The sequence below is a fragment of the Heterodontus francisci genome, chromosome 5 (genome assembly GCF_036365525.1).
Source record: "Heterodontus francisci isolate sHetFra1 chromosome 5, sHetFra1.hap1, whole genome shotgun sequence".
Lineage (NCBI taxonomy): Eukaryota > Metazoa > Chordata > Chondrichthyes > Heterodontiformes > Heterodontidae > Heterodontus > Heterodontus francisci.
In genome coordinates this window covers 176,378,359-176,401,212 of record NC_090375.1, presented here as the reverse complement: position 1 = coordinate 176,401,212, position 22,854 = coordinate 176,378,359, and the positions used below count along the sequence as shown (strand labels likewise).

The following is a 22,854-nucleotide window of genomic DNA, read 5'->3' as shown; positions in this document are numbered from 1 at the left end:
TGGCAAATGGAGTTTAATCCTGAGAAGTGTGAGGTGATGTACTTTGGGAGGACTAACAAGGCAAGGGAGTATACAATGAATGGTAGAACCCTCGGGAGTACCAAGGGTCAGAGGGACCTTTGGGTGCTTGTCCATAGATCACTGAAGGCAGCAGCACAGGTAGATATGGTAGTTAGGAAGGCATTCAGGATACTTGCCTTTATTAGCCGAGGCATCGAATATAAGAGCAGGGAGGTTATGATGGAGCTGTATAAAATGCTAGTTAGGCCACAGCTGGAATACTGTGTACAGATCTGGTCACCACAGTATAGGAAGGATGTGATTGCACTGGAGAGAGTGCAGAGGCGATTCACCAGGATGTTGCCTGAGTTGGAGCGTTTCAGTCATGAAGAGAGACTGGACAGGCTAGGGTTGTTTTCCTTAGAGCAGAGAAGGCTGAGGGGGGACCTGATTGAGGTATGCAAAATTATGAGGCGCATTGATAGGATAGGAAGAAACATTTTCTCTTAGCGGAGAGGTCAATAACTAGTGGGCAATGATTTAAGGTGAGGGGATTTGAGGAAAAAAATTTTCACTCAGGGTGGTTGGAATCTGGAACACACTGCCTTGAAGGGGTGGTAGAGGCAGGAACACTTAAGACATTTAAGAAGTATTTAGATCAGCACTTGAAATATCATAACGTACAGGCTATGTGCCAACTGCGGGGAAGTGTGATTAGTTTTGTACGGATGCTTGATGGTCAGAGCAGGCGCGTTGGGCCGAAGGGCCTGTTTCTGTGCTATAAAACTCTGACTCTTTGACTATGAATATATTCAAGACTGAGTCAGAAGATTTTTGATCTACAAGGGAGTCGAGGGTTATGGGTGGCAGGCAGGAAAGTAGAGTTGAGGCCACATTAAGATCAGCCATGATCTTGTTGAATGGTGAACTAGGCCTGAGGGGCTGAATGCCTATTCCTGCTCCTGTTATGTTTTTTTTTAGGTTCTAGTCTTAATTTATGGCTTCATAAAATTTGAAAAATATTTTATGGCTATGTTACAGGTGTATGTTGACCCAGCTGTAATTGATATGCTGTATGGAATCTTGTCTTTAAAAAAAAAAATTAAAATAATTGCATGTGCAAAGATTTCCCAACCCATTACAGGTGCAAACATGACAAAGGAGAGCATAGTTTAGATGCAATTTGCTCACATCATTGCTGCCATTTTATAAAATGTAGTGTATCGAGTTTCTGAAAGTCAGTTCTTGCTGGACTCTCGTTTCCCTCATACTGTAAATGATTGCGGCAAAGGCATTAGCAGCCAAAAGCATGTTTGTACCATTGTGCCTCTGGGTGTAAAAGTTCCTATGGTACTATTTGAAGAGGAGAAGGGAATGCCCTCCCTAATGTCTTGGCCAGTATTTATCTCGCAACCAACATTTAATGAAATAGATTATCTGATTGTTATTTGATTTGTCTGCCTGAAAATTGGCTGAAATATTTCCCTACAACAATGACTACACTTCAGTAATGTACTGTGGGTTCTAGAATGTCCTGAGGCTGTGGAAGGTGTTGCATAATTTCAAATTCTAACATTGTCTAAGAAATAAAAATGCATAACATGTTATAATTGGTGCAAAATAGCGTTCAAAGTTAGGATCACAAAATTTTGTTTAAAATTAAATGTTAAAAGATCCCACTACTATGCACTGGCTCTTTCAAGAATAATACAATAAAAATGCATAATAATGCCTTAATACACTTCAGAGGTAAGCAGTTTTTCATACTGATTGTGACCTATTGTATGGAATATGTATGTTTAAGAATCAAAATGAGTTTGGATTTGTGGTAATTTAACAGTGAACCTGCACTAGTGAGTTGACTGGCAGTAACTATAATGACATCAATGTGCTAAAAACCTCAAACTTTCACTGCTTCTTTGAACTTCTTGTTGAGCAAATTTGATGAAAACTGGGTGTAATGCAAAGCAGGGCAGAATTTCAGTTTTCGTTCGAATGTGTATCATATGTAGATTCTGTCATCCCTTGGGTAAGCTGTAAGTGACATGCTCATAGAGTGCACACTCACGACAACTGGGACAGAAATGAATTATTGAGCAGTTCACTTAACATTTACAGCACTCCTGCTTGAGAGCAGCTCTGTCTTCAGCAATGCTGTACGATAAATTAAGTGCTGGTGCTTCCTCCAGAGGCTGAGATGTTAACCAATAGAGGTTACTAATGCTGGCTCGACTAGAGAAAGAGACTACATCTTCCCCGACTGCTGACTCGCCCTGTTGATCAATCCTAGCAATGCAGAATTTCATTTGCCTTATATAGATCTTCCACAGCTCATGGGGAAGGTCTGGAAGCCAGAAAATGATGCCATAAGCTACGTCTTGAATAATTGTATATCTGTAAGTTTGTGTACATTTGTTATGGTTTTCTAGTGCTATGGAATCTGTCCTTCAATGTGCGCGGGGTGAATTCCCCAATAGCAAGGATGCTTGGACTACATTGTTGAGCAGTTCTGTATTATAAGTACAACATGATGCAGTTTTAGGCTAAATGGGTAGTACAGACATCTGAAAGATGCAGGTATATTGAAAGAGGGGTATTGTTCATTTTTGGCCTCGTGCATTTTCAGCTACTGTTTGAACTCTTTCTTTTGACAGTGGCATATTCCAGCTTTTCAAGAGCATTTATGGAACACTTAAGAACATCCTTTATCATCACTGTGCCAAAATCCTGGAACTCCCTACCTAACAGCATTGTGAGAGTACTTTCACCACATGGACTACAACAGTTCAATAAAATGCCTGCCATCACTTTCTTGAGGGTATCTATGGATGGGCAATAAATGCTGGCTTTGCCAGTGATGCCCATATGTCAGGAATGATTTAAAAAAAAAAATTGTTCTGTACCAAGTTAAGTGGATGTTGGATCGCTTAACTATGTACAGACTTGGGCCAGAATTTTTCGCATGGCGTATGGGAGCTGTCCACCGATTGAAAAGTCGGTGGCGATCCTGTCTCTGTTGGGCCTGGGAATCCAGTCTGGATTTTATGGTCCCCAGGCCCTTAATTGGTCTTGGGTGGGACTTCCACCTCATTGAGACATGAAATCCTGCTCAGTGGAGCTGCTGGCCAGTCAGCGGGCCGGCAGCTCTTAGTCCCAGCAGCGCCACTGGGAGTGGTGGCCACTGCTGGGACTGCAACCCAGCTACCACATGAAGAGGAAGGATGGCCCCGGAAAAAGGTAAATTTTTGGGGCCTCACAGCAGCTGATTGGTCGGGCTGTGGTGAGGCATTGGGGCGGGGGGGTGGTGTGGGGTGTGTTGGGTGTTGGAGGTGGTTGGGGCATCGGGTGCAGCCCTCCATCAGGCAAAGGGTGCCCAATCGGGAGACCCCCCCGACAGGCTACTACTTTTGTCAGGCGGCTTTTCTCAGACCTGGGCCGCCCGTCTACCAACAGTAAAATCCCTGTGGCGGTGGGCGGAGGCCATAAGATTACAGCCTTGGCTCTTGATAATTCTGGTTAGAACAATTCAGTAAGTGAATTGTTAAAATAGGTGAAGATAAAAGTTTAAATCTGGATATCAAAGTTCTAGTTTTTCATCTTTACTTGATAGTCTCTTTTTTTAAAAAAAATGAGCAAATAAGGTGGCAATTCTTCAGAGAACTGATGCTGCCTTGTAAAAATCTGTTCAGAATTTTTTATTAACTTTGTTTTTAGAAACTTAATCAAATCTGTTCTGAATTAGTATTTCATAATTTCATTTGAAGCTGAATTATTCATTGTATACTACAGTTTAGTATTTTCTCTTTTAAACAGGCACAAGTTGTTTTGCAAGGCAAGTCTAGAAGTGTTATTATTCGGGAACTACAGAGGACTAATTTGGATGTCAACCTTGCTGTAAACAACCTACTTAGCCGTGATGACGAAGATGGAGATGATGGTGATGATACAGCAAGTGAATCATATTTACCTGGAGGTTTGTGAGCTTGGTACTGGAATTTCAGGTTCAAACGTGATGTTTTAATTTCTTCTGTTGTTGGTAGACCTTGAATTTTGTGAAACTAAAAATAGGAATATCCTGCAGCAATCTGCCCCTTTTATTTTGTTTCTGTAAGCCTCATAAGTGGGTATCAAAAAGCCTGAGGTCCGCATGCGATGTCAAACCACGTTTCTATTAATTCACTTCTATCTCAAATTGTTGCTTCAAGAAAAAGTTTTGTAAATCAGACCAACCCCCCCAACACAACCCCCCCCCCCCCCCCCCCAAGCTCCCATTCCCCCCATAAAGATATTGATATGTAGCTTGTCTGACAAAAGGTGCTGTTTGAAACTTTCTGTAGCTCATTCTGTAAAAAACTGAAGTTTTTCCAGATATAATTTCCCCTTTGCTCAAAATTGTCTTACTGATTCTCCAAGTAACATGGATGGGCACCTTGTAGTCTGATGTAGGAAATACTATTCATACTTAATCATTTGAAATAATATTGTGCTAAAATTGTATAATGGTATTGAAAATGTTTCTATGGCGAATGTCATAACATAGATCCTTTATGCTCTATTCATTACTTTCAGATGCTGGTTTTTTTTTTTTGATAGGGGAATGTGTGCTACTAATGTGTTTAAAATTTTAAAACAAATTTACTTGGTATTTGTTTTGTACTATTGACATGGCTATGTTCCCTTCTCAGAGGATCTTATGTCATTACTGGATGCAGATATCCATTCTGCACATCCGAGTGTCATCATAGATGCTGATGCTATGTTTTCTGAAGATATCAGCTATTTTGGTTATCCTTCCTTCCGTCGCTCTTCTCTCTCCAGACTAGGCTCATCAAGAGGTATTTTGAAGCCGAGATAATTTTACAAACTTTTCTATATCTTTCTAGGTGTTTTCGCCTTATCCTTTGCTTTCAAAAATTAATTGTACTTTGCTTCTGGTGGTAAGAGTAGTGAATAATTTAGTGTAATACTTTTTTGATAGCTATGAAGTTGTAGACAAATGAGATAGCTAGGCATATCTCAATAGTAAGTATGTGATACAAACCTAGAATTTGCACTCTATGTATGTAGCTTCAAAATTCTTCCATAATAAACTGTTAATTGAGAAACTTGAAAGAATTATCTTCCTCCGTAGTAATCTCCTCTCATTTTTGAGCACTCTACATGATGTTACTGGAAAATACACTGAGTGTTTCGTTAGCAATGTTTCTACGTTTACACAGGCTTTTGCTTTAAGTACAACTGAGAGATCAAGTGGTCTGCTTCCTTTACTAGTTGTGGCTTACAGTTATTTGGTATTTATTTTAAAAAAACTGAAGAGAAGCTTGACATTTTCTAGGTGAACATATGGACAGTGATGGATAGGAAAAGACCCTCTGTCCCACATAATTGTGATACCTATATACACACTGCATCCCACCCAAAACCACGTCATCTTCTGGAAGTTGTAAAAAACTGAGGCCAGTTTGGGGAAGTGATGCGAAAACTGGGAAATTCCTCTTTGGCCATCAAAACTAGGCCAGGAGATCAGTCTGGCCCTGATAATTCTCTGCAGTACCTATCTTTTGTATAGGGTGATCTCTGCCCCAGCCAGAAACCAATCCAGCATTCAGCCTGTTCGACTGCACAAGCTGGTTACTTGTTCCAGGCGTTCGCTATTCTCTGCCAAGAGAATCATGTCCTAACATCTAACCATCTACGACTTAAAATTGTAACCCCCGGTCCTCCCTAACCTATTAAATTGGGACAGACTGTGAAGTCCAATGTGAACTCCATTACAATAATCCATTTATCATTTTATAAAACTCAATCAGATCACCTGGGCCTACGCTTCTCGAGTGTAGAGTCCCAGCTCTCTTGCCCTATCTTGATAATTAAGATTTAAGCTAGGAATTAATGAAGTCCCCCTCCTTTTCACCCTTTTGAAAGTGTCAATATCACCCCACCATATTAGATGATGAAAAACTGGATTCAATATTCTAACTGAGGCCGAATCTAGGTGTTGTACAAGGACAAATCGTAAGCTTTGTCTCATAGTAGAAATTGGACAGGAGGGCAAAATTCTAATTCACAGAAACCTGCAGACTTAGTTTTTTTAATGTTCTGAATATTTTTAGATTTTCAGGTTAAATGTTCAAGCTTTTTGTGGGTGTGCTGGCGTAATGTTATTTGGCATCAGATACAGCCTGTGTGCACCTAAGGATTGTAAACTAAATTTCTTAATCCTTACAAAAATCACTATTTTAACAAATCTGAGTTTTACAAGATGGTTTAGGGTGGAAATCAGTACAAATTGATTATGAATATTGGTAAAATTGGATAATTGTTTAAGAAGATAGGAACATTACTTGGTCATATTATTACACTGATGTCTTAGCAACTGTAATCACTGTAGGTTTACACTTGAAGCGGTGTTACTGTTTTAAAGTGATATATTCATAGGTATGGCAGGGTGCAGGAAGAAAAGGCTGTATAAATTCAAATCACTGCACAACTGCAAAATTTCAAGTATTATTAGTTACCTGCTTATTCCACATTAGAAATCAAACCATTACTTCAGTTTGTGCAGTGACATTTATACGGCAACAGATGGGCAATCATGAACCAATATATTTGGTTTTGGCCTGTATTGTTAGGCGTACAAGGTCCCAGGACCAAAAACTAATGGAAAAATTATTGCAGCCCATTTTGTCACTTCAGTCTAAAATGTACAAGTGTCATCTTGTGAAAACTGGTGTGTTCAAGTGATCTGGTTCCAAAGTTGAAGGTGTTGTTTCCATAATGAAAAAAATAATGTGACATGCAGCGATAACTGATTAGGATAAACGGTGTATATAGAGATGTGCAAAACAAGAAAAAATTTTCAGTTTGTTCGGATATGTTCAAACTTCAGGAGGATGCAGTACCTTGTGGATATTTTCTAAATGTTACATTTTTCATTTTGGCGTTCACTTGTGTAATCTTGCATTCGAAGCTTAAATTAAATACTTGTTTGTGCCCGAAATAGCAAGGGGGGAGAGAGTTTGAGTGGAATTGAGGGTCTTCCTTTCAAGAAATGAGGGAGTTAGCAGACAACATTCAACTTCTGTGCTCTTAAACACCTAGCAGTCATTTACAATTAGGTATTGACATTATCCTGGCAAGCAGTTTTCTGCCTGTCTTATTGTCCAGGAAATGGTAGGTAGCTTGAGTGGACATAAAAATTAGATTTTATTTTGGGAGGGAAGAGAATAATCCGGGTTAATATACGTTAGAAGAGACTCTCCTTTTTTTTCCAGTAGTAATCTTCATTATATTGGATGAAGCTTGGTGCAGAGTTGTTACGCACATGTATTGTGTAACACTGCTTTTAGTTGTACTGTGGAGGGTTTTCCTAGAGATTGGCTTATTTTTATTTCACTGGTGTGACCCCATTGCATACCAGTTCTCCTTCTTCCCTTAGAGAGAGACTCCGATCTGTTGCGTGAACGTGAGTCAGTTTTACGTTTACGCGAAAGGAGATGGCTTGATGGTTCCTCATTTGATAATGAACGAGGCTCCACAAGCAGAGAAGGTGAATCGAGCTTGGATAAGAAAAGCCTTCCGGTCCAAAGCCCTGTCTCTTTGGGAGAGGAACTGCAGTGGTGGCCTGATCGGGTGAGTTTCTTTATTGACAAAGAAGCTTTGGTTGATTGAAATTAAATATTAAGTTTTGGGAGTGGTAAAATAATATAGTAATAGTTTAGAATTTGTGTGCAATTTTTTGGCTGGCAGCTTGAGTAACGCTACTGGCTTCATGTCACATTCTAGTCGAGGGAAATTAAGAATGTGAACATGGAGCTCTACTCACTGGCATCCAGCTGACAATTGAGTAATCTTGATGCTGATGTTTTAAATTTGCATTTTTAAAAACTTGATCATGTTACAGTTGAAGCAAAGCTAAAGTGGTACAAACCTATCTCTTGGCATAACTCAATGTTTGTTTAAATTTGATTTCAGCTAGCTTGCCCATAAATTACATTGCACTCTGAGTTGCTGCAAGGCCAAAACTGAAAATGTGTAGTATAACGGGCCTGTATGATTATTCAATGCCATGAGTATTCAACCTGTTAGTACCACAAAGTGTTACTGCTCACTGTCTAACCACGAATGTGGTATAACCAAATTGGACAGAGCAAAGAATTATCCAATTTATTTGTAATAGGTTTTTAAAAGGATCCCACTGTTGCTGCTCATTCTAATTTGAGGTGGGAAATAAATAAGGCACTTTGCTTCCTGTGGAACTAAGTGATATGAGTGACTGTAGAGGTTGAAAGGGTCGAATGCCACATTCATTTTGCTATGGCTACTATTGCAACTTCAGCATTTATTTCTGTGGAGAGGGGAGAGGAAAGTATTTATGTTGCTTGTGAGAAAGGTGCTTTAGATCACTGGTTTGGTCCATGCGTTTCAGGAAGACCTGATTTTTAAGGACAATTTACTGAAGCATTCATAAGGAACTGGATTAGTTTCATTTTGGCTGAAGTCTGCCATGCCACATCTAAATCATGAGCTGCATTAGAGGCTAATATTTAATTGATAAAGTTCTTCTGCCTCTAAAATTTGTAGTGTTAAATTTCATTTTGATCTGAATCATGCAAGTACAGGTTAAACAACATTGTCAGGTGGGTCAGATGCTGTACCATAATGACCAGTGCAAAATTGCTGATTTTAAAAAAAAAAATGGGATTCTGCAGAGCAATTGAGACAAATACTAGAGAAATAAATTAATTCAAACCCTGTTTTCCACCCCCCCAGGATGGTACCAAATTTGTAGCTATTGGAGCCCTGTACTCAGAGCTAGTAGCAGTAAGCAGCAAAGGTGAATTGTATCAATGGAAGTGGAATGAATCCGAACCTTATAGAAACACACAAGTATGAATATTTTAATTTTTGTTTGACTTTACATCTGATTCTTGTCTAATGGCAAATGGTTGTTTATGTGCTAACTGAATTTTTAAATCTTCTCCGTACCCTAAAGAATCCCTCTGTGCACCATCCTCGAACCACACAGTTAAGTTTAACCAATGAGAAGGTTGTCCTGCTGGCTGCCAATAGCATTAGAGCCACAGTTACAACAGAGAACAGCAAAGTAAGTATAATTGAACTGATGCATGCAGAATCTGATAAGTTATACATTTGTTTCAAACTGTCATTTCACTTTCGTTGTATACTTTCAATAACTTTGGGCCGGTCTTGAATACAGATCTTGTTTTAAATAATTTCTAGGCTTTGTGTAGTTTGGGGTTTTGTTACCTTTTAGTTGTGCTTCCTGATTATTTTCATCTTTCTTTAGGTAGTTAATCACTACAAAAATTTCCTTTTTGATATATTTTAAGTTGGTGTGATGTCTAGAAGTCAGGAGTGTTAATCTGGTTGTTCCAAGTACCTTCTGAAAATGAAAGCTTTGTTTTCAGCGATGTTTGCTTTGATTCTTTTACCTTTTTATTCCCTTCCTTATGTGGCTTCTCCACACTCCTCCCTTATCGCTATTGTCCAGTATGTTCTTGTCAGCAAGTTATGCACATATAATGGCTTGAGATGCCACAATGTGTTCTCTCTTTCCACACAGCACTTTGCTTTAGCCAAAGGTTTCATATGTTGACTCAGCTGAGATCTGGTGAAGCTGGATGCATTGTGCTAGCTGTGCATTCAATATGTAATAGTTCCTGTCACATTTAACCGATTGGATTGTGTAAAAGTACTCAAATATGAAGTGGCTTAAATTGCCAAAATAACACTCTTATTTTGTGAAGCAGCTTTCCAAGCATTAATGTGTGCATTTTTGTGCCAATTTTCTTCTTTCCTACCTGAAGGCACTGACTCTTGCTTGGGCTGTATATCGGTGCCTGTGATCTAGTGAATAATCTTTCATATGTGAGTTGATGTATTGTACTGGGAGGTTATTTGAGACTGGGGGATACCACAGCTGAATTTCATCATCTTATTGTCTGTCCAGACATGCACACTTTCAGGCCAGGGCCACTGGTTAGCAATCTAATAGGAATCTCCTATCTTGTTTATTGCGATCAGTTATAGCGCCCTAACCACTACCCAGGCTGCAGTTGAACAATGGAGCACAGACCTGTAATGACTCTGGTACTTTCTGGACTTTATAGTTTAGTGCCACACTGGAAGGTGCCTTACTTACTGGTATAAAAACAAAGTGCTGGAAATGCTCAACAGGTCTGGCAGCATCTGTGGAGAGAGAAGCAGAGTTAATGTTTCAGATCTGTGACCTTTTTATCAGGGTTCTGATGCAAGGTCACAAACTGAAAACGTTAACTCTGCTTCTCTCTCCACAGATGCTGCCAGACCTGTTGAGTATTTCCAGCACTTTGTTTTTATTTCACATTTCTAGCATCCGCAGTATTTTGCTTTTATTTACCATGCTCACTAGTAATTGGAGCTACTCACTTAACTAATAGCTAACATTAGTATTCATCTGTTTCCAGTGATAGCGACAACTTTTGAGGTGTTTAGAAAACAATTTGAACACTTTATTGTAAAGGCCTGTTGCAACATTTACAGTTGATATATTTGTGCAATGAATATCTTCAAGTACATCAAAATTTTGGGAACCAACCCAATCCTGTGTGTGGGGTGTACTATAGGAGGTAGTTCTCAACTGTATAATGAGAGGCTGTACCTTTCCCAACGTGATTGCCATATATGCTTGGACTTTTTGTCTTAGGTTGCCACATGGGTGGATGAGACATTATGTTCTGTAGCTTCTAAACTGGAGCACAGTGCCCAAAGTTTTCCGGAGTTGCAAGGAGAAAAGATTGTGTCTTTGCACTGCTGTGCCCTATATACATGTGTCCAGCTGGAAAATGGCCTCTATTGGTGGTAAGTGTTGAATGCATTTTTAAAACATCACCATTGGCGAAGTATTTTGTTGGCATTGGTTAGCCAATTAAACAATACAGTGCAGCTTACCAGCTTTTCTTTTCATTATTTTGACATTGGATTATGTTTAAATGGATCGCTATATTCTTTTTAAAAAAAAAAAATACTTGCGCAAATGTTTTAAAATGGGCGAATAGTGATCATGGTACTCCAGGCACAGGTTAATACTTTATTCTTGCAAGCTACCATAAGCTTGGCTAAGAAAGTTAATGTTCATTCAAGCTCTGTGTACAGATGAATACTTCGCAATCAGCTGTTCTAGGCACTGTTCTTTTCAGATGTTAGCAGCATGCAAGAGCAGTCTTGGTCAGTGTTCTCTCCCCATTCCGTCATGCAGCTACATTCCTCTAACATTGGCAGCAATTCCAACAGTTCCCATCAGTGATTAATATTTGTTGTCTTTGCCTGTTGTTTAGCAAAACTCCTGTGCAGCTTTAATTTAGTCTTTTGCTAGCTTCCACAGAACCCTTGATTTTGGAATGTCGTTGTTGCATTTGCAAAAGTTAGGTTTCTTTTCCTCTGTTTCCACGTTCTACAGCTGACTTAAGGCATGCATGGCAGTTGATCGATTTTGATCAACAGCATAACTTTCATGATCTCCCAAAATGCAATAGAATAAATCCATGAGACGCCCACAATTTTTATGTTTCTTGCTTGATGCAGCAGGAGCCAATGTTAAGCATCAGAAATGCTCAGAGAAATACTTTAAGCCAGATAATGTCAATATAATTTTTTGTTGAGTAATGGTAGACATCTGCTAAAAAGCAGTAGTATATTATAATCTTGTCTGCTCTGACTAGAAAATGATGAAATGTTGGTGGCAACAGGTCTGTCCTTGGTGTCGGGAACAATTTAAGAGCTATTGCACAAAGATTGTTGAATTATACTGGCAGGTGTTCCTTAATTTGAAGCTGCTTAATTGGAATTATCTGTTAATTCCACAATTTCAATTCACAACAACACCTGTGCTGATTTTTCAAATTATGAAACGTGAATAGCTAGTTTTAAAGCAAAAATTGGCTAACAGGACTCTAACATACTAGTCTAAGCATGCTTCTCTTTGTTCCTGTTCTACCCTCATAGTATGCAAGTGTTACGCCTCTTCAAACAAAACCCCTGCAACTTAGAATAGAGTTCAGATCTGGATGTTCCCAAAGACTTCAACAATGTAGTATTGTCATCTTTAGTGGCTGCTGAGAGGGGGCAAAGATTCTCCGAGAGCCTCTAGCTCCAAATAAGACAGCTGCCCCAAGGGTAGCTTACTTACCTTCTGATAGAAGAGGTAAAGTCAAGGTGACCAAGTGTTGATCTTCAACTGTGCAGCCAGGATTGGCTTCAGTAATTTCAATTCACAAGATAGTTACAAATGAGGAAGGCCATTTGACCCATCCCTTTTATCCATCCAGAAAGACTCTATAATCCCCCTGCCCAACCCATTTCAGCATTTAATTAAATTATTCTAGGCTTTTTGACTACATGTCAGGAAGTCTGTTCCAGGTGTTGATCATTCTGTGTGAAGTACTGCTTCCTGGTATTTGTCGTGCATTTACTTTTTTAAGTTTGAACTAAATGTTGGAATGTAATTAAAAGTAATGTTCTTAGTTACCCTCTATCTTCTCTAAGATCACCTCTTGGACACCTCCTTTCTAGGTGGTGAATAACTATGCAGCTAAATTGAAATATTGAACTGATTAAGCTGCAAAATATGGAGCACTTGTTTAAATAGTAGGAAAATAATTTCAGCAAGAGAATACAATTGCTCCATCTAGTTAACTTTCCAAACCACCCATTCTGTATTTCTGGAGCTAATGGCCCTAAGTTTTGTTTAACATTTGGCATTCTGTTACTGGTGAAAAATAGTCACCAACATTTATTTTCCCATTACACTTTAAACTGTGTCCAAATCGGAGCAGAGAAGAACTTTTCTGGATTTGATTGTTCCATTCACTTATCCACCCATCCTCATGAGAGCAAAATCCTAACTTAGGCCATTTTTCCTCATAACCCAGCCCTCAATGTAGGAAAATTCAGCAACCAATTTACGAACGGGAGAGGTGATTTCATAATCCACTGTTCCCAGTAGGACTGCTGGCATAGTATATCTTGCAAAATTTCAAGCACGTAGCCTCTGATTTCCTGTCTGTCTAATGGATGTCTTCCCTTGGCATGCTGAAACATGGAATTGCCCGTTATGCAGAAGATAAAGAAGCATTTAGATTTATAGAATTTGAAGTACTATGGCTTGGCCTTCAGCTATAAAATGTCCAATGATCCTGGATCTAATTACAAAAACTGGTTGTGTCTCCCTTTTTTAGCGTGTGTACTGTTAGGAATTTTGACTGTGCGTCAAACCTAAATGCTGCTCTTATAAATTGCAATATTTCTCACAGGGCAATAAAAGATGGTTGATGCTCATCCTGTGCAGTAGGACAGTGAAACCTAGTACACCAATCTTGGATGTTAGTAATTTCAGCTCCTTGGGACAAGCTTTAAAAAAAAAAGAAAATACCCATCAATGCATTTCAAAAAAATTCTAAAATATCCGCCCATGCATTTTGGCATATTTTCCCAACTTGTCTGCTTGTTCCCTACTGTTGATGGCTCTGCTCAGTTTAGGAGAAAACTTTACATTCCTCAAATCCTATAATCTAAAGAAAAGATAACACTGCAAAATTTTATCAGGAATTTCGGACCCGACGTGAGCAGCACAGGTAGATAAGGTGGTTAGGAAGGCATATGGGATACTTGCCTTTATTAGCCGAGGCATAGAATACAAGAATAGGGAGGTTATGATGGAGCTATATAAAATGCTAGTTAGGCCACAGCTGGAGTACTGTGTACAGTTCTGGGCACCACACTATAGAAAGGATGTGACTGCACTGGAGAGGGTGCAGAGGAGATTCACCAGGATGTTGCCTGGGCTGGAGCATTTCAGCTATGAAGAAAGACTGAAAAGGCTAGGGTTGTTTTCCTTAGAGCAGAGAAGGCTGAGGGTGACCTGATTGAGGTATACAAAATTATGAGGGGCATTGATAGGGTAGATAGGAAGAAACTTTTTCCCTTAGCGGATGTGTCAATAACCAGGGATTTAAGATAAGGGGCAGGAAGTTTAGAGGGGATTTGAGGAACATTTTTTTTCACCCAGAGGATGGTTGGAATCTGGAACACACTGCCTGAAGGGTGTTAGAGGCAGGAACTCTCAACATTTAAGAAATATTTAGATGAGCACTTGAAACATCATAGCATACAAGGCTGCAGGCCAAGTGCTGGAAAATGGGATTTGCATAGGTAGGTGCTTGATGACTAGCATGGACACGATGGGCCGAAGGGCCTGTTTCTGTGCTGTATAACTCTGACTCTATGACATGTCAACAAGCTGAGACTCCAAATGATATGAATCTTATTTTCAATGCCAGTACACCTATAGTAGACAGTACTGGAGAATCCACCACTACAACAGGATGGAATCCTTCACTCTTTAGGAACATGCAATGTTTAATGTTGTTGAAGATGGTAGCACACTATAATTATTGTTAGCTGACTGGTTCATTTTCACTAATAGAAGATTGATTCAAAAGTGATTCAGAGCATTTTCCACATTGGGGTTCTCTATCGATTATGCTTCTATAGAATGTGAACTGAACAGCCTGTCCTTTTCCATGGTGATGCAGGTTTTTGTGCCCTACATTCTTCTTGATACACTAATAAGTTTAGTCAAGTGGGTGGGAGAGACCTGTGTGGAGCATAAACACGAGCATAGACCAGTAGGGCCTAATGGTCTGTTTCTGTGCTGTAAGTTCTGAATGAAATGATCCCTGTTGTTCCCGATGATTGATTGATTGATTCATCTTTCGAAACTCAGGCTGCTTCCCTAAGAACTACTCTTTTCACCAATTTTTAACCCATTGTTTACCCACTTCATGCCTCTTTAAATTGAGAAGTATGTACTGTCAAAGGTTCTGCTCAAATCACAGTATATTCAATCTGCTGATTTTCCCATGTCAACAAACTCCCTGATACACTCAAGTCTAGTAGATTTATTTTAACAAGATTTACCACCTATAGAACCATGTTGGCTAATTATATACAATATAACTCCTAACATCTCTACTTTCTGATACTTTCTACTTGGTTTTGAGTCATAGAGAGATACAGCACCGAAACAGGCCCTTTGGCCTACCGAGTCCGTGCTGACCATCAACCACCCATTTATACTAATCCTTCATTAATCCCATTTTTCCCTCTCACATCCCCACCTTCCCTCAATTCTACCACCAACCCACACCAGGGGCAATTTTTTTCAATGGCCAATTTACCTATCAACCCGCAAGTCTTTGGCATGTGGGAGGAAACCGGAGCACCCGGAGGTCACAGGGAGAATGCCAAGCTCTTGGGGCCCATGGTTCTAGTTTACCTTATTTTATGAATTAAAACCACACTCTCCTCTCATAATTATGTATTACTTGGTGTGTTTAGTGTTTCACTTACAATAATTTTCAGGATGTGACTGAGTTCATTTTGCCATCTCTACGCAGTCTGCAACCCAGATGCCTTTTGATCTTCCATATCCGATTTCTTGCCCTCTAAGTTTTGACCCTTTAATGGGGAAGGCAGTCATCTGATTCATTGATGCAGACAGTCATTCAGGATACCTGCCATTCCACGCTCATTTAAAATGTGTACTTGAAAGTTTTAAAAAAGAAAACTGTTAAAGTTTAATGAAATACTTTTTAACCTTAATTTACTGAATCAGGTGACTTTTTTTTCCTCTTTAGGGGAGTAGTGCCTTTCAGTCAACGGAAAAAGATGCTTGAGAAGGCGAGAGCCAAAAACAAAAAGCCAAAGTCCAGTGCAGGCATTTCATCAATGCCCAATATCACTGTTGGAACACAGGTCAGGAGAAATTTGTGCCTTTTAAATAAATTCCAAAAATTTAACTCCATTGGTAATCTAGAATGATATAAAGTGAATCTCCCATGTCCTTTGACATTTAATTTCATAAAGGTATGAATTAAATAAGGTAGTTGTATTGTAGAAAAGAGGGAAGGGATATTTTAGATCAGATAAACTGGCATTGTGCTTTTATGCAGGTGATTGCACTGTATGCATTCAAATTGAAGGAATAATTTCAGTTTTAGATATACAAAGACTGAATAAGTTAAATTGGGTCAATTAGTTGTGTCTAAACTGAGTGCCAAGTCAAGAAATATAATTTTATTCCATTAGGTGTGTTTGAGAAATAATCCACTTTACCATGCTGGAGCAGTAGCTTTTTCCATTAGTGCTGGCATTCCAAAAGTTGGTGTATTGATGGAGTCAGTTTGGAATATGAACGACAGCTGTCGATTCCAGCTGCGATCACCAGAAAGTTTGAAAAACTTAGAAAAATTGTCCAAAAGCACTGAAAATAAGTAAGTCGTTGATGTAATGCTATACCTTGTTTGTACTTAAAATGTGTTAGGCTGGGTATATGTAACGTCCTTAATTGACCTATGTATGCCTTTGTGTAGATTGAACTATAATTATATATAGTGTTAATTGGGTGAAAGCAATTGGCTTTGTTAATTCTGATCAATTTTGAAATACTAAGTATCATTCATAGTCAGTACACTTACATTAATCTAAACATGGATAAATGTGACATGCTAAAATAACTTGTAAACCCTACGCTAATTATATACATGACAAACTTTTAAAAGCAGAATGTTGAATAAAAACTATATAATTTTTTAAATGACAGCAGATTTAGTATTTTTTGTTTAATGTTTTTTTTTCATTCTTCAGCTTAGATCATTTGATAGCATTCTTGCTTTGGAGTAAAAGGTTCTGGGTTCAATCCATGTACCAGGGTTTGAATGCATAATCTAGGCTAGCAGTTCAGTGCAGTACTGAGGAAATGTTGCTTTATCAGAGATTCCATCCTTCAGATGAAAGATTCAACTAAGGTGCTATATGAAAACTTTTAAAGTGAAAGACCAGATTTAGATTGAAGTATTTATTCCTCTGTAGTATCAGTACATGCTCCCTCAGGATTTTTCTTGCAATGCATTAGGGGGGGGGTCTGTCTTTTCTCGCCACCTCATGCTTGCTCCTCCTTGCCATCAAATAAAACAATTGTTTATAGTCATATTTTAACCCACGGTTGTTTAACAGGTGAAAATGAATCCATTTTAGCTGCACTTAATATCAGCTATTAAATTTAGTTAGTCCAAAACTTGATGCTGTCCTTTGAGTGCTGTTGGGCCAAATTTTGCTCAGTGGCAAATGAACAGTACCAACCGTTCGTTGTACTTACCCATTAACTTTCTATGCATTTTGCTCTAGGGCTTAGTATAAAGGAAGCAAAAAGCACAGTGCCCTCTACAGACCAGCTGGCACCTGTGTGAACAGGGAAAGCAACTTTGCAACTCCTTAGGCAATCAGATTGAAGAATCACTAATGAGTCATTTAGAGTTTGGACTAGGACATCTCGGTTAGAATATTAAATTCAATGTCAAATCAAGTATAGAAAGTGAAAGAGGGAGGAAAAAGATTGGATTGAGAGAAAGATAAACAAGACAAAAATATTTACATTTTCTTTTTAAATCTCCAACAATAAGCAAAATCTGAAGGTATTAGACTCCACATTGCAAAAGTTAATTTTCAAGGCCAGAGGTTATTTAGCAGTATTTAAGAATTACCATTCATTTAAATGGGTACCAGAACTGGAATGGACAAGCCCTATCACTTTTTAGGTAGGTTTAGTGCATGTATATCAGGTAAGTTCAGCAAATTCATACCATTCAACCTGCTTGAATAGTGAGTCAGATGGTGAGATGCTTTTTTGGGGAGCTTTGGTGGAATGTTGCACCTGGGACAACAGCTGCTGGATTTTCTCATTGAACTGCATGTGTGATCGCTGGAAGTTGCTGTCCCATTTCTGCATAACTGAAGGTGAATGCTGTTGGCCTCATTTTTATTTCTCCTGCAAAATCTGGCCAATTATTTTTCAGTATGGGGGGAAAAATTTATCCAAGTAAACGTCTGTATTCATAAAGATTTGAAATTGTACATAAATATCTTAATTCACTTCTGATCGACTATTAAATCAACATGGTCAACCACTTTCCAGGCATTACCTGATGAACTTGTAATATCATGACCGTGTCTTCACATGAAGAAAAGAAATGACACCATTTTTTGGAATAATAATTCCACTGGATTCTGGTTGCTTGCAACAATGGGGTTTGTAATAAAGGGTTGAATGTTTATTTAAAATGATTCATCTTTGATTTTCACTTGCCCATAAAGTGTTCAAAATTAGTTTTTCTTGTTATAACTTTATGGTGGAATATCCTACGTCTTTGTTTCAAAATATGTAGATAACGTAATTTTTCTGGTACAGGACCGAAAGCAAACAAGAACCTGTGAAGACTGAGATGGGACCACCACCATCTCCAGCATCCACTTGCAGTGATGCATCCTCTATTGCTAGTAGTGCATCACTACCCTACAGTAAGTATTCCAAAAGAAAGGTTCTGTAGTTTCCCTTTTTCAAGTTCTTAAGTGATTAGCTATGATCTGGAATGCGTTGTCTGAAAGGGTGATGGAAGCAGATTCAATTGTAATTTGCAAAAAGGAATTGGATAAATACTTGAAGGGAAAAAAATTGCAAGGCTATGAGTAAAGTGCAGGGGAGTGGGACTAATTGGATAGCTCTTTGAAAGAGCTGGCACAGCTGTGATGAGCCAGATGGCTTCCTGTGCTGTACGATTTGATGATTCTATCTGCTGCTTCTGTTTATAGTGTTATTTAGTACTAATAAGTTATGTCCGGTCAGGTGTACATACCTTGTAAACGTTTAGATATTATTGGTTAACTTTTTCTTTTAATACAGAGCGCAGGCGTTCCACTCCAGCGCCTAAAGAGGAAGAGAAAGTAAATGAAGAACAGTGGCCGCTTAGAGAAGTGGTATTTGTTGAAGATGTTAAAAATGTACCAGTAGGGAAGGTATGAAGCTTTGCAAACATATTTGGAGTTGCAACCATACTAAATAGTAAACTTAATTAAACTACTGTGGACGTGAAGGGAGTGACTTCAAATATATAATGTGGCTGACAAGTAACATGACCACTTTTATATGCCAGAGTGGTGTATAAAAACTACAGAAATGTTTTTATAATATGTTTATAATGAAAGCCAATTAGCATCAGTTTCTCCTATCCATTGGCTGTACACTGAATAACATTGCTGCTAAAATGTCAACCTATTTACAGTGATGGTTTGTGCGTGAGTTTTAATTCTTGAAGTAGCAGTGGAATGCAGCTGTCCAGTCAATGGAAACTGACATTTCTAGGTGTAAATAGTCAGTCAATGCATTGATTCTCTTTTTCCTAGCAGTAGTTTAAAATTCAGCTGCAGGAAACCATCTAAACAAATAAAATATGCAACTAGTTTCAAGCCATGCAAGAAATATGAAGCAGAGAATCTAGCAGCTTCTGAGTCTCGAGCAGTGGGCGAGTGCAGTATGTTTTGGTTGAGCTGGTACCCTACTGTAACTAGGTCATTGTAACTTGATTTATTCATTTTATTAAAATGTCAATAACTCTTAAAATATTTCCTGGTTTGGTGAAATACAATATTTCACTTAGGATTCCCATGGTATAAATATTTTTCAGAAATTGGTGAATAATTTTTCAAGTGATTCTATGGGCTGCATCTTGCTGTAGTGGCATACTCCATTAGTTGGATTTTATCTGTATCCTTCAGTGCAAACTTTCTATGCCATTACTTGCTCAAAATTCAAGCTGGTAATGGTGCAGTGAGGGCAACAAGGCACCTTGGTGAAAGGCAGGACCAACAGTGCTTTCCTTAACCATTGAAGTTTAAGGATTGCAGAAGAAACAACAATGATGGAGGAGAGGGGTAAATTAGAGTGGGTGAATTAGTCATATCAGGTACAGAAAGAGAAGGATGGAAAGATTGGATAGAGAGAAAAAGAGAGAATGGAAAAATAACAAGTTTTAAAAATAGACTAAATGTAGGAATGAGATTAAACACTTTAAATTGTTCCCATTCTGTGACAGAGATTGATGAGCATTGCATTAACAATCATCACATCGTTAAAAGGGTACACACGCTCATAATCACTAGCTGTAATTTTTTGCAGCAAGTTTAATGGGCAATTAACGTGCAAATGCAGCAAGTTCTTAAAAATAACAGGGAGGCTAAGGGCGAGATGGCATTTGTGTGAAGCAAACAACGAAGCATCGTAAATCAACCAGCACATTTGAGATTTGCAATTCGCTCATATCTTTGAATTTGCTGGCCGATCTATACGTTGTTAATGACGTGCGTTGTTAATATCCCTTTGTTTTTCCAGCAAGATCTGGCCATTTGTTATGCCGACCATAATTCCATCAGTGTTTGTCAACAAAATGCACTTTAATTTCTCCAAAAGGTATTGAAAGTGGATGGTGCCTATGTTGCTGTGAAATTTCCTGGGACTTCTAGCAGTGTCAGTAATCAGAGCTGTACTAGCACAGATGCTGATCCAACTTCACTCCTACAAGACTGTAGGCTACTTCGAATTGACGAACTTCAAGTAAGCATTCTAAAACCAATTTGTAATTGTTAGATAACTCATTTAAATGTGGAAATACTGGAGAAGTGAGCATTGAGATGTAGTTTTATAGCTGAGAGTTATTTTACAGATAAAATCTTTACAATATTGGCTAGACAATTTTAGACAATTAGAACTACAGCTTTAGTTTTTTAAAGCTGGATTAACATTCTCCCTTTTGATTTAGTTAAATTGAATAATTATTAGCAGTTCAGCCAACCAAATGAGTCAGAAACCGAAAGACTCCTGGTAGCTTGCTTAAATGCCTGTTTTTTAAATGAGTCTAGATGCTACCAGTGACAGAAATCACAGCAGAGCCAAATATGTTGACTTTCCTTTCAGGATCCAATGTGGGAGCTCTGCCTGTTTCTCTCATTTTCAACTCCTCCTCACCCTCCCCAATTCTATTATCAGTAAGTTCTTGTGCTAACGCAGTTGTAGCACTACACATTTGCCTTTGCTTGATGAAACCAACATACCTTCCTCATCTCTGTGGCTCAGCGCCAAATAATTTTTATGAAAATCTGGAAGTTGACTGTCAAAGCATCAGCCGTATGCATTCCTAGTGTGGAGATTTCACTTTAGGAACTTCAAAAATGAATAAACACGAATAAACAAGAATAAATGCAAGAATAAACAACCACCTTCAGGTTGCCCTTTTTAATGTCGATCTAACATTTATGATCTTTCTCGTGTCAAAACTGATATTTTTCTACTCTAATTTGGGTAGCTGCCAAATTGAATGGTTCAGTGAACTTAGTATTTACTGCTTTAGGTGTCAGTTTATTCCATAAATTAACGACTCTTAACTAAAGATGTTTTTAAGCAGTGGTATTTTTAACTTGGAGCTGAAACTCTACACAGCATATCGTTATCAATAATTTTTGTTAAAAACACACACACTTGGGCCATGTCACTTTCCTCTCCTCAATGGAAAAACTAGTTTCTCAAAGATTTAAGGTAGTTGGCAAAAGAAGTAGTGGCAACATGAGGAAAATCGTTTTCATGCAGCGAGTGGTTAGGATCTAGAATGCACTGCCTGAAAGTGTGGTGGAGGCATTCAAGAGGGAATTGGATTGTTATCAGAAAAGGAAGAAAGTGCAGAGCTACAGGGAGAAGGCGGGTGTGGGCACTAGGTAATTTGAGCCTTTGGAGTACCAGTGCAGACTGAAGGGCCAAATGGCGGCCTTCTGTGCTGTTACAGTTCTGTGATTCTGTGAAATACTAAAACAAATTAACAATTTAAAAATTGAAGCATGAAGTATATGTGTTACCAGTGAAAAGCTTAGAAAAGTTTTGGTTACTGTGTTTTTGGATCCGAATTTAAATATGCAATTTTTTTCTCACAAATCTGTTAACAAATTATAGCTTGAGCAAAAAGGGTTTTTCACTATACAGAGGATTCATTGGGACTCTCTTTTTACTGAACATGATAGCATGGAAGAGGGGTGATGCGGGTTCTCCACCCCTTTGTGTGTGGACACATTTTGGTTCTAATTGCACCATTGTGGAATTTCCTTGCTATCAAACTGGGTCAGCACCAGGGGCGAGTTCTGCTTGTATTTAATCGGCACATAGGGTTGTTGAGTGCTGACCTGTGTATGACCAGTGATTTGAAAAGATATTCTACAATTTTAAAGTCATCTCTGCACCAGTTTTTTTTTCTGCTAGCAATTAGGAAATCTTGAGCCTTTGTGACAATTAGAGTATTTTTTTGTTTTACTCCCAGCACTATTATTGGTACCAATGGGTTCTCCAGTGGGAATCCTCCCTATCTAACGTGTTTGGAAAACGAGGACCAACGGAAGGATGCCAACCAGGTCAGACTGCACGTGAGGTATTCTGTGCCCACCCAGCAGTACCCTCACACCCGAATCTGCAGACAGAGGTGACTAGACCTTGCTTTGGCAGATAATTAGTGCATGTGGTGGCTCCTATTTCCATAAGGAACTGGGATACCCAACCCAATGGTACTATTGACATGTTAATATTTGACTACCTGTAATGTTAGATGATTCTTTAGACATAGCCCAATCACAGTATATCATACTTTCACGCTACTTCTTGAAAGAAGGCATGTCAGGGTGGTAATTATAGCCAGCAAAACGAACATCCGCTAAGCATATTTGCAGGCATTATCACACCTACTTGGCAAAGTTTGTAGGTAATTTTCTTGTTAGGGTTTGGGTCATCACAGAGCCAGACATAGAGCTACATCATCTGCTGGGTTACCTGCAGTGACCATACAACCAATAGTTGGCACAAGTAGCGATTAAGAGTCGGCTGCTGCCACTTCCTTCTCGGCACTCCTGACTTGTGGGGATCATGCT

At 38.8% G+C, this 22,854-nt stretch overlaps 1 protein-coding gene across 6 annotated transcripts in view; it reads left to right on the top strand.

Annotated features, from left to right (window-relative positions):
• The window catches only part of ubr5 (ubiquitin protein ligase E3 component n-recognin 5), a 166,482-nt gene that overhangs the window by 41,419 nt on the left and 102,209 nt on the right, over positions 1-22,854 (top strand). For 3 of the 6 annotated variants that reach the window (XM_068032394.1, XM_068032392.1, XM_068032391.1), the window contains 12 exons: positions 3,814-3,973; positions 4,686-4,835; positions 7,421-7,632; positions 8,773-8,889; positions 8,996-9,106; positions 10,709-10,863; positions 15,699-15,816; positions 16,150-16,334; positions 18,308-18,417; positions 18,800-18,912; positions 20,363-20,506; positions 22,254-22,412. In XM_068032394.1, the coding sequence (XP_067888495.1) occupies positions 3,814-3,973; positions 4,686-4,835; positions 7,421-7,632; positions 8,773-8,889; positions 8,996-9,106; positions 10,709-10,863; positions 15,699-15,816; positions 16,150-16,334; positions 18,308-18,417; positions 18,800-18,912; positions 20,363-20,506; positions 22,254-22,412 (1,734 nt within the window). The remainder of the gene's footprint in view (positions 1-3,813; positions 3,974-4,685; positions 4,836-7,420; positions 7,633-8,772; positions 8,890-8,995; positions 9,107-10,708; positions 10,864-15,698; positions 15,817-16,149; positions 16,335-18,307; positions 18,418-18,799; positions 18,913-20,362; positions 20,507-22,253; positions 22,413-22,854) is intronic. The other 3 variants (XM_068032393.1, XM_068032396.1, XM_068032395.1) reach the window with 3 other exon arrangements.